The 17349-nt window shown below is 41.8% G+C and overlaps 1 protein-coding gene and 1 long non-coding RNA gene across 2 annotated transcripts; both read left to right on the plus strand.

The window, feature by feature from the left end:
- The first annotated feature begins 1983 nt into the window (after positions 1-1983).
- Positions 1984-3322, plus strand: LOC121304761. Its single transcript, XR_005947995.1, has 2 exons — positions 1984-2251; positions 3050-3322. It is a non-coding gene; the product is annotated as an uncharacterized LOC121304761 (long non-coding RNA).
- Positions 3323-3955: 633 nt separating this feature from the next.
- On the plus strand, positions 3956-17294 carry LOC121304762 (solute carrier family 41 member 1-like). Its single transcript, XM_041236146.1, has 10 exons — positions 3956-4426; positions 8495-8602; positions 10483-10554; positions 11236-11380; positions 12366-12512; positions 12956-13103; positions 13321-13400; positions 14365-14499; positions 14721-14869; positions 15125-17294. The coding sequence occupies exons 1-10, from the start codon at positions 4010-4012 to the stop codon at positions 15308-15310; spliced, it is 1587 nt and encodes a 528-aa protein (XP_041092080.1). The 5' UTR covers positions 3956-4009; the 3' UTR covers positions 15311-17294.
- Positions 17295-17349: the final 55 nt, after the last annotated feature.

The following is a 17349-nucleotide window of genomic DNA, read 5'->3' on the forward strand; positions in this document are numbered from 1 at the left end:
TCTAACTAGCCAGATTATCTATTAATAGTGACTTTAAAGATTATTATTTACTCCTGGATTTTACACCTGCTGCTTTTTCATAATGACAGAGAACTTCCCTTTGCGACATAAGAACTGCAAAACAAATGAAATAGTTTTCTAAATGATCTATTTTTATATTTCCTGCACCCCAGCCCTCTCAAAACAGTTTCCTTTAGACTAGCAGCTGTGATCAGTGACCTCACTGAGGTACTTGTCCCTTGAAAAGCCAGATCTTTAGCCAATCAGGTGATCAGATACAATTCCAGGGATCTTGCTTCCAATGCAAGTGGTACGAAAGACAGATGAACAGCTAAAAATACATAACCCTAAAACAGCAATAAACCAAAAACCGTGACAGCGAACAGAACCTCTCAGATTAAAAAAAGGAAGGATCTTCTTTTTAAACTTTAACAAGGACTGAACGTCATTGGGCTTAATGTAGACTACCTTCCTGCCACGTGGGAACTAAATTCGAACATCGGCCCCTACAGGGGAAAGGCCTGGGGCATTAACTTTTGGTGCCTCTTTGGTTGGTTCCCGATTGACTATATAATGCAGTCCACAAATGCAGCCCGAGCTTGAATGGTAGCTGCAGGTGTTGTGCTGGTATTCTTGGGATCTGTGACCCTGGGAATGTGATCAGTCAGAGAGTCTGTTAGCCGTGCTGGTAAATGATGCAGCCTGACGTCCAGGCAAGCTCAGGTATTGCTGAAAACTTGCCACAGACAACAAGGCGTTTGTGTTCCTGGCTGGAGGAGCCCTGTGGGCATCAATGGGGCCTTGTCTGGGAATCGTGACGTCAGGAGAACCGGAGGGTTTGATTTTAGGTTATAGCAGCTTTACGCTGTAAATCAATATTACACAGCTGCAATAGCCATTGTGCTATTGAGGTCCAGGGGCTTAGGCAAATGAGTGCGAGGAAAACAACAATGTATAAACAGCACAAAAAAGTAATTTCTGTTGGAATACACAAGCAGATATGTAGCTGTGAAATTGCTGTGTTGATGTGTTCCATATTGACTTCCAGGCGCTTGGCTGCAGAATCAATAGCGGCTGCAGAGTCAATAGTTTCATGCCAGTTTTGGTTGTATTCCTCTGTGGAAACACATGCAGTTGCTTTGTTATAATGCCCCTGTTGCTCAATAATGACACAACATACCATACCAAACAGAAACATAACTTAACATCTTACTGGTTAAAAGTTGTTTTGTACAGGTATTTTTTTATTATGCTTAAAACGGTTAAAACAATGATAAGAGTGAAAACAATTACTGCAATGCTGCTGATCAAGATTAAACCATTCCAGCACACACCCTTATGGAAAAAAAACATATTTAATATATGGTAGAAAAGTATGATCCTTATATTTTTCATATATAGAACTTGCCCCCTTTTTAATATATTTAAAATATATGTAATATATTTTAGTCTGTAATCCATATATTTATTTTTTATGTTGAAATATATGGCGCACCATATATTTTCATTAGTCTGTAATCCACATAAAATAAATTGATTACAGACTAAAATATATTTTAAATGTATAAAAGGGGCCAATTTCTATATATGAAAAGTATAAGGATCATACTTTTCTACCATTTATTAAAAATATGTAAACTATTTTAACAATAAAGACGGAATGTCGCATCATAGAACGAGCAAGACTTGTTCTGAAGATTAATTTTTTTTTTTTTTTAGCGCCTAAGGATAACATCTCTTGGAAATAAAGGTTAAACTTGAGTCAGGCGTGTACATCAACGAGTATAATAAACTCACACCCAAGTCGATATACCGGTAGAGCAGCGTGTCATTCGGTCCTGACTGCTACCTTCGCAGCTGCCTCTGCGTGTCACCTGGGCACACCTACTGCCACTCGCACGGGGTAACTTTGAAGGGGCAAATCCAATTCAGAAACAGGTCCACCCTCATTGGACAGAAAAGTATTAGTGCCTGTGGGTTTGCCCGCCCATGTACTTCCTCCTGCATGCAAGATTACTAGCTAGGGACAGTAACCGAGTAGCGCAGGAGTTTGTGTTTGATGCGAGTGAGACAGTGTAACGGGACCGGCGTGAGTTTACTGCACATTACGGGTAACCCCGCTAGGCTGGTAACTGTACTGCTCGCCGCTTCCACGACAGGTAACGGAGGGAACATATCGTGACACACAGCAGGAAGATCGAGAGAATACAGTAACGCAGGGGACAGAGGAGGAAAAAAGTACAGAAGCGAGGTACGTATGTTCTGGTCTGTAGAAATTGTTATTTTACCCAGGAACTTTACAGCTAATGTCGGATCAGCAAACAAAACAATTAGTCTTATTACCGGTAATTAGAAAAAAAAAAAAAAACTGACAATAAAAGGGACAGGTTTCGTTGGACTTTTAAAATATATCTCCACTGACACTGTACGGCAAATGAGTTTCCCAGTGTGCAATGTACGATACAGTATAATTTACTTCTCCAGAAAGCTTGTAACTATTATGATTACCGGTGCAGTTTCTAATGCCCATTTCACCCCTCCCTTGCTTCCTCTCATGATTTCATACATAGTTGTATTAGGGGTGGTATACTGGATGCACACTTGACGTTTGAAAAATAATGCGTATATCTGGCTAACTGAAGCCCGCATTGCAACACGCCAGAGTGCCTGTTCGTATTTGATCTGTTATTTCCAGAAAGCTATTGCGACTCTGTATAACAAAAGACTCTATTGTTCGGTAACGAATCACAAAGCCATACGTAGTTTTCTGAGGGTAAATACTTCTGATGAAAAGTAATACAAATACACAAAAGGAGGAATATTTTAAAAATGAATAAAAGCGGCATCACCACACCCCCTATGTTTGGTTACAAATTAAGTGAAATCAGTAGGTGGGGATTTTACTGTCTATAAAGCATATGTCAATAATAATAAAATATATACATGTATATGAATAGACTGGTGGCTTGTAATGAGCGGACAACATCCTTCTTTGTAATAATGTCTTCTCGTATGTTCAGGTGTATGACATCTCTATTCTTAATTGTAGGTTGAAAGTGGGGTGGACCAGCACTGCTCTGCATTGCCTTACAGCAACGACGCGCCACCTCAAACACTTCCCACGTTTCCAGGTCCTTAAATAAAATAACTTGAGCGCCACGTGTTGTAAGGGGAGACGAGTCCATAGCACAGAGAAGTCTTGAAACTAACGCGCTCTCAAGTGGATGCTCCACGCTGAACAGGGAGGGCGTGCTGGTAGTTCAAAGGAAAGGAGATTTCCACTAGGAAGCTAAAGCCCGTGCATTCGTAAACAGCTTTAAAACTGGGAACCATTGTATATTACGACCAAAGGGGGTTCAAAATCATAGCCAGATATTTCGAAGGTTTTATTTAAGCTTGTGCCATCTTTTAAAGAAAGCCTGAAAAATGAAAACTGATGTCTGGCGATGAACTTTGAGTTTATTTTAAAGTTTATTTTATTTCCTGTTCTCCTAACGCACACATCCGCAGAAAAATAAAGTAAAATTGAAGGTTCTGTGGGACAGCAAAGGCAGAATATTGATCTCAGCAATATGAACGATAATCGCTTTCAAATCATTAACAGTTAACTTTTCTGCACAAATGCTAATTTTCTTCAAGCTGCGCCAGAATATGACTTTTTAATGGCGCGATCCAGGTACACCTGCCCAAAGCCAACACTGGATCTGCACTACGAATGGCCAAGAGACAAGAAACACCTTGCCGTAGTTTCCAACCTTAAAATATTTTTACAATAGCTTCTGCCTGATGCTAAAACATACGTGTTTTTTTTTTTTTTTTTTTTTAATGATTCATCTATTTAATTATTTATATATTTAAAGTTGACTCCATGGGATAAACTCAAATACACTTCCATCAGCTTTACGAAAGCTGATTTAAAAAAAAAAAAAAAAACTCAACTTTTTTTTTTTTTTTTTTTTTTTTTTTGGTTGTAAGAACAACAAGAACATTTTTTTTTTAAGAAAAAAAAATGTCTACAAACGTTGCTGAAACCAAAAAAGAAGGACCAGTCCCTGGCTACCATCATGCCAGCGGTGCCGTGCACCCGGTTATACCCACCGAAACGCGGCCGGGCGACTGCGAACTGAAGGAAGTGACCAGCCTCACAAAGAGAACGGAACAGCAAGAGGGAGACAGCGATGCCGACCGAGCCGAGGTTGTGGTCATCAAATCCCGGGCCAATGCTAAGGGTGTTCTCGAGGAGGACGCGCTCCTGGAGAACGGCAGCCAAAGCAACGACAGCGACGACACCAGCACAGACCAGAGCCAAGTGCTGGCGCCCCCTCTCAAGGAAACCTCCTTCTCCATTGGGTTACAAGTTCTGGTTCCGTTCCTGCTGGCGGGCTTTGGAACAGTCGGGGCTGGCATAGTGTTGGATATTGTACAGGTGAGTTATATTTGGTTAATATACCTTTTATTTTAGAGTGGCAATACATCTGGATGGATAGCTGTAGGGACCAAATGTCCATGCTTTTGTTTAAAACTATCTTTAAAGCTTACCACTGTATTTACCAGTTTTACCATGCTTTCCTGTAATAGCATGGTAATTAATGTTATTTACCATATCTCACTTTCCTTTACAATTCTTGCCTATGCTTTGCCATGTGTTCACTGTGGTTTATTATAGTTTGCTGTTATTTTACTGAGAGTAACTTTCACCTCATTTCATGTTTTAATACAAGTTTGAGGAGCCACAGTGTGTGTGTCACAAGCTCAGGTGAGTCTTATAAAACCAGAAATGGATCAGTTTTATTTCCACCTCTATTGGGGCATTGACTGTACCCAATACAATGAGAACATACAGTCAAAAATAAATGGTATACAAGTTATAGTATTAATAAATGCAATAAACAATAGTGGGAGACAAGAGAACTGAAAACTTGAGAGAAAGTCACACGTGCAGACCCCCTTGTCACATGCAAAGAGCTGCTTTTATTTCCATTTCATAGACAGAGTTCACGCTGGCAAGATGACTTCTATTGGCTGTGGTGTCATGGATAGGAGGAGACCGATTGAAAGAATTTAAGAAATCTGAAATGTTATCTCCTGTTCCGATTTGGGAACTCCCTCCCACTTCCTGTGGATCAGGAATCTGAGACCATCCCAGAACACAAGATGTATACCCTAGACGTCATAGTTAGGGCTGTAAAAGTGACTTATTCCATGTCATTTCACACTCCAAAATAGATATAAAGACATTTGCATCTTTGATGCAGCTTGTGTCTTTTTCGTTGATGACATTTTAAGAAAATGGGCAGCTGCAGTGTGTCGTGTCCTTTACTGGAAGCAAACTACACCAGCTGTCAGGTTCCTAAATGCAGTGTAACAGGCAGTGCATGTAGAATATGTATATCTTTCAGAAATGGAATTGTCACAGGGACCTACATATTATACAGCAATGGGTAAACCCGTGGAAAAAAAAGACAATCGTAGTTCATCTGTACAAAACGTTGTACTTGATTAGGTTGATAAGTCCAGCAGACGTTTTATTGTAAAGTTTAATTTGAGATGTATCTGCAAAAGAAGAATATTCCCCTCTCCCGTCTGTATTCATTTGCAGCACGCAGTGCCTGGTCCTGACGTTTTGCCTGTGAGGTTGCATGGCTGTTAAAAATACTGACAGGTCATACTCAGGAGGTCAGTCTGTTCTTAAGTTAGACCAAGTTCTGGTGTCAAGTTACTGGCTTCTCCACATAACGAAGAACCCTGCAATTAGAATGCACTTCAGCAACTTTTAAAAAACTGCAAATCCTGAATCCTAGAATATCAAGTAATACTTCAAGCAATACAAAATTATATTTGTTTAAAAAAATAAAACGCATGCGCATGTCAAGTTTCTTTAATTAGCCTGATAGCACGAGTAAAGGTCCTGCAGTGTTTGTTGCTGGTTTTGGAAGGCATGGTGCAAGCTGGTGCTGAAGCAGGTCAAACCTGGTTGTCTCTCTTGTTTGGTTGAACTCGTTCTGGCTGCTTTGTTGTAGCTGGAGCTGCAGAATCTATTTTAAACTAATTTAACTCAATTATCCCAATATACATGATGGTGTATATAGCACACCCCAGCAGAATTCTGACAGTACGAGATACTGACTGGATAGGCACATACTATATTTACTGGATAGAAAACTATAATATATGTAAACAGGCTGGCCGTAATTTGGGTTCGTGCCCCTTTAAGAACGTGCCCCGGGGATAAAACTTTGATTTTTAAAGCATTTTTAAAGTGCTTTCGCACACTTTTATTCAAAAAATAAAACAAACACCTAACTCTCATTGAGCGCTAACTAAATGTACACAGGTCCCTGACTAACACGCAGGACAGCTAAGCTGTTTACCTGACATATAATACCAAAGCAAAACACTAATACACGTGTTTATAAAACCAAAGGTAGGTTTCCAACAGACCTTAACGACTTTCAGCTGGACTTTTTCACTCCATAGCAGCAACAGCACTGAGCACACTGGCTGCTTTCCTTAAATACCCTGCACCTGGCTCTAATTTACAATGATAGCCAGGTGCAGGGGATAATTAACAATGAAACAATTAACACAAATCATACAATTAAACAAACAAATTAAACAAAAGCAATTCAATTAAACAAAGTGTGCATTTTCACATGTTTTTTTAGGCAGGGAGGAATCTGACCCCTCCCCCGCCACCTTACTATATATATATAATGTGTGTGTGTGTGTGTAATACATGGCTATATTTGCATCCTGAGCCATTCTTAAAAAAAGGCATAATAGCACAGTGGGGGACATTAAAAAGTGGTAATTCCTGTAGAGGAAAATATACTTGAACTTTGACCCATTTGACTCCTTGAGAGGCCATCACTTTCAATTCAAACACAAAACGTCTCATTTTTAATCACTCGACAACACCCACAGTACAGAAATGTTCATTAATGATCAACAAAATGAGAATATGTTAAAAAAAAAAAAAATAATAAAAAAAAAGTGAAGCTGGTACAAATGGATAATGACATAGAACGTCTGTACAGCACTGAAACACTACGTTTAAAAAAAAAAAAAAGGTCTTGTACCTCTGCAGAACGATTTAAACCCCTTGCAGAGCGGTCCCGTCCAATCAGTGCCACCCTGGCTACCTGGATAACATCTTCTCCTTGTTGCTTAGTCCTGGACAGACAATGGGTCCTATTGTCTCTTGTCATTGATTTAATAACTTTGTGTAGAGACAAGAGGTTTACTGTGCAGTAACAATAGCTCTGGGATTGTGGACTGGAGATTTTTGCCACGTTCTTGCAGCTCTCTCTCAATGATTGAACTTGCTGCGATGTAACTTCAGGGGAGTAAACAACAGAGAACCACACGTGGGGCAGAGTTAACAGAAAACCCAGCAATCTACAGCAGAGTGTGTGCTTTACCCTTCCACCAGCCACCACAGACCGTGTTTAGAGAAAGACGACTCTTGAGATGTAATATTATTCCTGTTTTTTTTTTAATTGTCCTGGGTTTTTGTGCTCTCAAAAGGTCCTGGAGAAGGACTAAAAAGAAAGATGGAGAAGAAGATGCTATTAATCCACAGATCCGGGACAGAGCACACAGTGGCAATGTGAGCCCACATAGTGCTCCAGTGATCATGCATCCAGCCTGTGCTGGATTGGAGGGACCTCACTCTCTTCTAGGGGGTGAGGGAAATACTGGGTTTCCACACCCAGTCAATCTTGAGACGAGGTTACAAGCTGTACAGGAACGCAGACGAGTCTGGCTCTTTTGCATTGTGGCTAAGCCGCTTGCTTGCGGTGTGCAGGGTCGCAGGGCAGCCAGCTCTGTTTTATTTATTTAAGAAAGAAGCCCTTGGTTTAATTTCAGTGGGCTTCTGGGAATTCCAAAGGCTGTTTCTAAGGTTGAAAACACTGTGTTAACATGTTCCGAAACTCGCAGTAAATACTTGGGCTCCTCTTACATAGGCCTTTGTTTCTGAGCTGTAATTTCATGCTAGTTCTCTGACATTGTTAGTTTTTACTTTGGTTTACCACAATGGAGCACCTTGTTAAGTTATGTAACTGTACCTACTACATGGAGAATAATAAATGACATTGTACAGTATTACAGAGATTAAAAACACAGTTGCATGTAATATATACTGTTTTAACAATGAGGACTGTATTCAGAGCTTGGATGTTCTCTTTGAACAGGCCGATTCCTTTACTTGAAGTTGCTGATAGGATCACGTTGTTAACACTCATGAAAAACTGTAAACAATTTTCACTGGACATCAAACCTTGATGGTCTGCACTGATGGCTTCAGTTCCTGCTTTCCAAAGCTGTCCTTACCCATGGTGCTCACTCTGCTGTGCTCTCTCTCTCCAGCACTGTTTTCAAGCTGTCTGTACCCGTGGTGCTCACTCTGTGCTGTGTTCGCTCTCTCTCCAGCACTGTTTTCAAGCTGTCGCTACCCATGGTGCTCACTCTGTGCTGTGTTCTCTCTCTGCAGCACTGGACGGTGTTCCAGGAGGTGACCGAGGTGTTTATTCTGGTCCCGGCTCTGCTGGGGCTGAAGGGGAATCTGGAGATGACGCTGGCCTCCAGGTTGTCTACTGCAGTGAGTACACCATCCGCTTAGACCCAGCTGTTTACAGGAGAGAATAACTGGAATAGCACCCTCATAACTGGAATGGGTTTTTTTGGATAGTGGAGACGTGGCTTTACAAAATGACATCCTGTTGTGGCATGTTTTATTTCAAATGTGTGTATGTATATATATAATTTATTTATTTTTATTTTTTAAATATAAATCACAGCAATTGATTGGGCCACAGATAGATGATGATCATATTAATTGTAAACGTTCAGGAATTAAACTGAAACTTGCGTCCCTAATAGTGGTTCTGCTATCTAACCCACTGGTAAGGATAATACAAGCAAAACAGTAGCATGCTAGCCCCGTGGTGCTGTTCCTGCAGAGCTGCCTGTGTGTCCCATTGTGTGACCACGCGATTCCTCTGCATTCAAACCTGAAAACAATCCCAACACATTGGAAACATGACAGACAGGGGAGGGACCGCGTGTGCAAACAGCTTTCCTGTTCCTTGCTCTTGAAGATAGAAAAAAACATAAAACAAAAAAATAACCATGTATTCAAAATCATTGTCATCTCCTTTACAAAGCGGCTGGAAGCTGCGTCTAATTACCAGCAGATTAGGTGTAATTAAAGTTGCTGGCTGGGTTACTTGAATGCTAATCCTTCACTAGCTAAGTCTCAGATTTAGTGAGAATTAGTTCACATGATTAGGAAGGCAGCCAGAGTGTTTTTGTTCATGCATAGATTTACATCAGGCCCCCAAAAGGGATTTTAATGAAAGTTCCAAGCTTCTGATCTGGGGGTCCTGAATTTGGTATGCGATTAAACCAGAGGTTGCTGACGCTGGCCAAACAAATCCACTGCTTGCAAACAATTACTAAGAGGAAAACCGCACCAATTAGTGATGGAATCTATCTATAATATTAGAAACATATTTCAAGGTCGGAGCACTAGCTTTGAAGATTGCATAAGCCCTTGATGTACATTGTTACCCGTTTATAATTTAACATGCATGCAGTGTCCGAACACGTAAAAGGCATAAACCTGCCTCGTACATGCTGTGGCAGATACCTGCGTTTCCATCCTACTGCAGCTTTGAGTCCTTCAGCTTTGGAGAAGAGCATGTTAGCTGAGGGGTGTTCAAATTGAATAACCTGATTTCTGTATGCGACTAAGGCAATGGTTATCTACAATGCCAGCCCTCTCATTGGTGTAGATTTTAGTTTTGTGTTTTTTCCCCTCAATGAAGCAGTGGGGTCTTGTACAGGTTTTCTATAGTAAATGTGCACAGTAATATTCCCTTGCTCTCTTCATGCTAATTATGTACTCTAATGCACCTTGCACTGCAAACTCTATTCTAGTCACACTAGAGAAGATTTATAGTAGATCAGGGGATTTCTTTTCCCCAAATTACACAAAATCGAAGTTGTGTATTTGTATACCAAGCATCAAAAGAAACTTATCACTATTATAACACATTTATTAAAATAAAATATTCCTTGTCCTCGCTTAAGTGACTGTGACTGAAGCTTATGCACTTAATCACCTAATTAGTGAGACAGTTGATTGGACACTGGATATGGAGTGATTTCAGCTGATGAATTGCAAGCTTGAATAAAAGCGGTAAAGAGAGCAATCGTGCAATCGACATGTTTTAGGCTGGACTATGGACTATGAGTCACAACACCTGCCCAAGATCGACAGATCATCCTGCAGCATCTTTGTGATGTCAGTTGTTAATCAGCACAATAAAAAGTCACTAGACCTGCTCGTTTTTCGATCTACTGAATTTTATCCAAATATAAGTGATACGTTTCTTTGGATGCTCGGTGTATTTAACAGTAAGTACACTCATTAATAAAGGGGCTTGTCTACATCGCCATCATTTTCTTTCTCTTCAGGCTAATATTGGGCATATGGACACAGCCAAGGAGATGTGGGGGATGATCGTAGGGAACCTAGCGCTGATACAGGTGAGCCCATCAGTGTGCCCAAGAGCAAAACAATAACCAGTTTAGCATCAAACCGGGCAGGCAGCAGGAATCTGTCATGTTAACAGATTGAGCTGAATGTAGTCGATGCATGAAAATTAGTCATCATCTGAGCTTGAGATGAACTTGTTTTTAAATATTCCTGTTTTCGTATGCGAACGTGTGTATTTGTGTATGTATGTATGTATGTGTGTGTATATATATATGTGTGTGTGTGTGTGTGTGTGTGTGTGTGTATGTTGTGGTAAAGCATACTGCCCAAGGCTGGTCTGCACCCTTGAAATACCTGATCCAGGCACAAGACCTGCAGTTTAGTGCCTGCTACGCACTTTTATTATTTACACAGATCACAAGTGAAACGCTGAAACAAAACAAAAACCTAACTCCGTCTTTGGAGCGCTAAATAAACTTTTTCAAATTCCTAAACTCTTAAGCCGGAGGGCTAAGCTGTTTACCGGTTCAACCAAAACTGTTTCTTGTTAAAACAAGTTAAACGCAGCACACCGAGGACCTTTTAAAGTTGTCCCACACAGGCTGTACAAAGTTTCCACCCAGTCTTCACCTGGACAGCTAACACACCCCTTGAACTGCTTTTGTACACCTGCCTGACCTAACTGCTCTCATCAAGCCGTGTCCCGTAACATCTCTTCTTTCTTTGTCTAGGTCCAGGCCACAGTGGTGGGGTTCCTGGCCTCGATCGCTGCTGTGATATTCGGCTGGATCCCTGAGGGCCATTTCAAAATGGGGCACGCGGTCCTGCTGTGTGCCAGCAGTGTAGCCACGGCGTTCATTGCCTCCCTATTACTGGGTGAGATTCTGACACAAACCAAAGCCAATCCCTCGACACAGAAACGGGATTGTCTTGTAGATCTGTACTGCCCCAGGCTGCCTCAGTGATGTGTGTATCTCCACAGGAGCAGCCCAGCCACAAACCAATTAAACGCTTTTGATTTGAGTGACAGATAAATGAATAATAAAAAAAGTACTAAAAAAAAATGCTTTTGATCCTCTGTCACAGTTCGGCAAGTCATGCATTCTGTTAACTCATGGTTAGGCCTTGTTAACAGTTCATATTTTACTGTTTACTGTACTGTGCAAGAACCCTCACTAATTCACTCCTCAGTTCAAGTCCTGGCCAGGCTAGAATGCAAAGTGTTCTTCATAAAGTCGAATGAAACCTGCTGAATAATGTTACGTTAACATATTGAATTACATACCGCTTTGTAGTTTTTCATATAGTGAAAAATGCGATCTTTTGAAATACTGTATTGCTGTTATAGCTTCCGGTAGACTTTTGCAATATCGTTTTGTAGTTTATTTTATTTCATGATGTCAAATAAGAGATTTAAATTATGTTCATATTGTTTGTTATTTTTTTAAAATTATGTCTCAATCCTAAAATTCTAGATGATGCAAAACTTGTGGCCATAGCTGTAGAGTACACATGCAATAATAATTAATCAGCTGCTTGTCAAGCCTCACCTGCCCCAGGCTAAGTCGTACCATTGCCCTGCCTGGTGAACCTGTTACACACGCCTTCCATAAATAATCTTTTATGAAGACTTGAGCGGCGGGCAATATGTCATCCAGATAAGACAGGATGAGTGGAGGGCAGTGAAACTAACTACACTAGCAGTGTGAATAATAACTCTGGACAGGGGGATAAAAATATCAGTTGTGTTTAATATGATTGCAACAAAAGCTAGTACAGACAGAAAGCCCAGCGCTGGCAGTGCTTTGTATAGTGGCGATCCTTGATCAGCGCTTTTAACCCGCTTGTTGTGTCTGCGCAGGGTTGATAATGATTGGGGTGATCGTGGGCGCCAGGAAGATCAGTATAAACCCTGACAACGTGGCAACGCCCATTGCTGCCAGCCTGGGAGACCTCATCACCTTGGCACTCCTGTCCGGCATCAGTGGGGGGCTCTACAAACAGATGCGTGAGTGGAGTCCTTGCCTTAGGAAAGTCTCCCAACATAAAAGCATAAGCACTGTGAAGCCCAGAGAGGTATGGTAAAGCTTATAACAAAAACTAAAAGCATGGTAAGCTAAGGTAAATATGAGACAAGCATACAGAAACTGCAAAGTTACTGTGCAGTTTGAATGTGGTAAAGTTTGATAAGGGGTGCTACAATTCTGGGAAAGGCAGTAGAGTAGGTGTATATTTTTAGCAAGCCCTTGAGAATCACACAACCATTTGATGTGAACTTTAGCACACATCGCATCTGCTGTACTTGAGCACTTCTGTAAACGCCCCTCTTGGCACATGTCACATGTGCATCTGCTTGTGTTGAAGCCTCCGGGTGGTGGTGGTGCTGATGAGGGCTGGAGCTTGCAGTCCTAGTTGATGAAGACAGTGTCTCTTGTGTGTGTGTGTTTGCAGAGGCGAATGACTACGTGAACACGCTGGTGTGCGCCGTCTTTGTGGCCCTGACCCCGATCTGGATCGTTATCGCCCGCCGGACCCCCTCCACGAGGGAGGTGCTGTACTCTGGCTGGGAGCCCGTCATCATCGCCATGGCGATCAGCAGGTAACCGCTACACTCTCCGGCCAAAACGCCAAACGGTGCATCGCATACATGAAAGCAGAAACAGTGAAGACAAACGTTTCGGGTCCAAAGCTTTAGTGTTCCAAGCATTGTAATGTGTTTGTAGCTGCTGTGCTTGCTCAATGCACATCACATCAATGCAAATGAAAAGCAGGATATCTGGCTATGGTCTGACTTGCTCTGCTGTGATCTTTTCCAGTGTTGGGGGTCTGATATTAGATAAAACGGTGTCAGATCCCAACTTCGCAGGGATGGCAGTCTTCACACCAGTCATCAACGGTAAGCCTCAACTCGCACTCTTCAATGCCTGTTTGACAAGCTCCTGAAGGGGCATTTTAATTGCTTTTTAAAAAGATCTAACTTACTTAGCTGGGCCAGGGTTGATTTGTACAGCTATGGTCAAAAGTTTTGCATCACCCTATAGAAAGACCTAATTTTGCTTCCTAAAGTCGAATCAAACCTGCTGAATAATGTTACGTTAACATACTGAGTTACGCAGACTTTTACATTATCACTTTTTAGTTTCTTTGATTACATGATGTTACGCAAAAGATCTACATTATGTTCATATAAGTGTTTTTTTTTTTAAAGTTGTCTCAATCCTAAAATTCCAGGTGATGCTAAATTTTTGGCCATCGCTATACACTGCAAAAATTATTAGTCATGCACGCTTAGAGATGTTGATTTTCATAACCATACCGGATCATCTCAAGTGTGCAAATATCTCTGTATCTAGGGGCACTTTACCAACCAAATGCAGCTCTACGATCCGAATTAAACAAAGTCATTTAACAAGATGGTAAAGAGAAGTCTTTAGCCAAGCCTAGCCATGACTTGCCAGAGAAAACTGCAAGCTCTTTAATGGAAAGCTAGGGGCTGCTGGAAGCATGGACAGTGTTTTCTCAAACTGCACGAGAGCACATTGCTAGCAAGCTGCTTGCCCAGATGTCTCGGCTCTATAAACAAGGAGCAGGATTCTGAAATCCACGCAAAACCTTCCTGGTAGCCAGTGCAAGGAGCTGAGAGTCTGGAGTCGAGCTTTACAACCTTTCTGACCAAACGGAAGCCCTGAAAACACAGCTTTCTTCTCTAAAAGTACCAGGAGCTCAATGGAATGTATATGGCTCTTATGTTGGCAATGTCATTAACAAGCATACCCACTCTCCCTGCTTTTAGTATTTCTATTGGGCATTGCCAGTCTTGGTGAGAGGTCTCTGTTTAACAAGTGTCTCTCTCCTGGCAGGTGTTGGTGGCAATCTGGTTGCAGTGCAGGCCAGCCGAATCTCAACCTACCTCCACATGTCTGGCCTACCCGGCGTGGAGCCCCAGGCTAACCGACCCAAGTGCCTCAACCCCTGCAGTGCCTTCTTCGGATCAGGTAAGTCGAGAGACCAGCCCTTCATCTGGAGCTTCTAACGCCCTAACCCTGGGGACGCGGAGCAGGACTGGAAAACAACAAACGGCAACACCTGCTTCTGTTAATTTAATCTCCAGTGGCGAGATATCGACGTATCCCTGTATAAATCCAGAAAGTAAAGGCGGGGTTTCCACGCTGGTGGATGAATGGGTCTGATTGACACTCCTCCTGTCCTCCCACAGGTTTGAACTCCCGCTCGGCCCGAGTGCTCTTCCTCCTGGTGGTCCCGGGTCACCTGGTCTTCCTCTACACCATCAGCTCCATGCAGGGCGGCCACACCACCCTCACCTCCGTATTCATGGCTTTCTACTTGACCGTGGCACTGCTACAGGTACCACAGCGCCGTGTCTTCAAACAGAGCATAGCAAACACTGGAATTAAAGAGAGTGTGATCACAAAGCATGCAGGATACAGAAGGGCCACAGTTGGGGTGTTAGAAAAAAGAAGGTGGCGATACAGCAATAAATCTATTAATCCATTATCGACCGCCATGGCTTTCCGTTTGCAAGCTGTGCCTGTGTAATGACAGGGGAGCTGTGATGTGATCCTCAGGGTGTCTCACAGTGCTGTATTGCTCCCCTGTTAGGTGCTGATCCTGCTCTACATGGCTGACTGGATGGTGCACTGGATGTGGGGGCGAGGGATGGACCCAGATAACTTCTCCATCCCGTACCTCACCTCTATGGGGGACCTGCTCGGGACCGGCTTCCTGGCTCTCAGCTTCCACATCCTGTGGCTGATCGGAGACCGCGACAGCGACGTCGGGGATTAGACCCACCCCTCCCCAGGCTTCCTGTACCCTTTTTGTATTTTGTAATTTATTACAATAATTATTTTAATGTCAGTGGGAGAAGTGAATTCTCATTATTTTTCAATGGGAATTAAAAAAAAAAAAATATTGGCCATTTTTCTACAGGCTAAAATGATATAGTGCAAAAAAAATTTAAAAACTGGCAATAACACACAGAACAGCCTCCTCACACTAGGCATCCTCTGCCCTGAAGAACTGGGGTTTGAGGAAACCCATCTTGAGTGTTTCCCATTCTTGCTTCTCGACCTGCCGGGCACTGTGTTCTCCGATAGTGTGGGCATACTTATTATACGTGACATGAATACGGATGAAATCAACCTAGTGTGGAATTTCATGAGGAAATATTTTTCATACATAATTACTTTTGAATTGTACCACTTGCTGAAAACTCTGTGTCTTGTAAAGTGCTGCCAGTCTGTTGGCCAGCATGCTCTGTTCCCTTCAATAGTATTCAACTCTGTAGTGCTGACTTTAATACTGTAAGAGACTTAAATTCAACAACAGGGTCTGCATTGGAAAGGACTTGCAGTCAAGACTTTGAATTGAAGTTTATTTGAGCATGTCTGAAGTACTCCACTCCCAGCGCGGACGCTGTAATATCTGTCCTGTGATTCTCCATCTGCTGGATAATTCAACACTTTACAACTTCCTGGGGCTGATTTACCCCAAAGGATCCAAGCTGCCCTTCCCTTAAACCTGCACCTTCAATGAATGGGATGGGGTCCCAGGACCAGGGTTGGGCTGTGATTTTATTAACTGCTCTCACTGATACCTGAATGAACCTGCTTCATGCGTGAATAACTGGAATAGCATCTTCACAACTGGAATGGTTCCTGAGACTGGTTTTGGATAGTGGAGACGTAGCGTTACAAAAAAAGGCTTGGATGAGATGTTTTATTTCAAATGTGTGTATGTAGTTTGATTTGATTTTAAAATCTCAGCAATTGATTGTCACACATGGCTAGTGATCATATTAATCTAGATATGTGTATTACGCAAAAAAAAAAAATAATTAAGAATTCATTTGTCTTTAATTTTAATAATAATTCAATTTATTTAAATAAATCCCTAGAGGGTTTTAATGGGCATTAGTAAAAGATGAACTTATTTTACTTAGAAGTATTCTTATTTATTTATTAAAGTTATTTAAATTTTAATTGAATCAATGCTGCCAAAAAGCATCTGGGTGATTGTGGTTGTATTGATGTGTTTAAGATATTTTATAATGTAATTTGGGTGGAGAACGTACACTCTTTATGCAACAGTGCCACCTGCAGCCAACAGGGTGTAAATACGTGTTTGAGGCACAATCCAATTGAAACGTCTTATTATGAATAGGAACTTTGGCTCCTGTGACCTGTTTTGTTTTTTTTTACAGTTTGTCAGACATTTTTGTATATAAAAAGATAAGTTCTAACAGTAATTAGTTGTTTATTTGAATTATGATTCCTGTACTGTTCCCCAGTGTTTATCAAAAGAGTTGTCAGCTGTTGTCATTAATGAGACCTCAGTTTCTGTCAGAAGCCAATCCATTGAATCCCTCACTGAGGCGAGGTTCCAAACCCCTCCCACAGTGGATATGATTGGGTGCTCAGAGTTCTGAGATACTGTGGATCTCAGAAAGAGGGGTGGTGTGTGACGTCACCTTCCAGCCTGGAAAGCAATTACCTGTGAAACCTGCAAGATAACAGAGAAAGAGCCACGACCAGGTAAGGGCTAATAAAACGTTTAAAAAGCGGCAGTATGAGTGCGAGGGTTGTCTTCTTGCCTTTGTTTCTGTGGGTCCTTTGTGTTGCACGCTGGAAAGGTATGCATCTCAACCCTGCCCGGACGTGTGCATGGATGTCTACAGCACGGTGCTCTTAATGTTGAGCGCTGATAATTGAAGACTGCACAACTGCTGTACTTATAAATTATCTGAATAATAAATCTTAAATATTTCTTAGTCTTTCGTCTCTGGAGTCTTATGTTCCCAGTTCGTCCAGCATCACCAGTTTCAG

The sequence above is a fragment of the Polyodon spathula genome, chromosome 39 (genome assembly GCF_017654505.1).
Source record: "Polyodon spathula isolate WHYD16114869_AA chromosome 39, ASM1765450v1, whole genome shotgun sequence".
NCBI classification, from domain to species: domain Eukaryota; kingdom Metazoa; phylum Chordata; class Actinopteri; order Acipenseriformes; family Polyodontidae; genus Polyodon; species Polyodon spathula.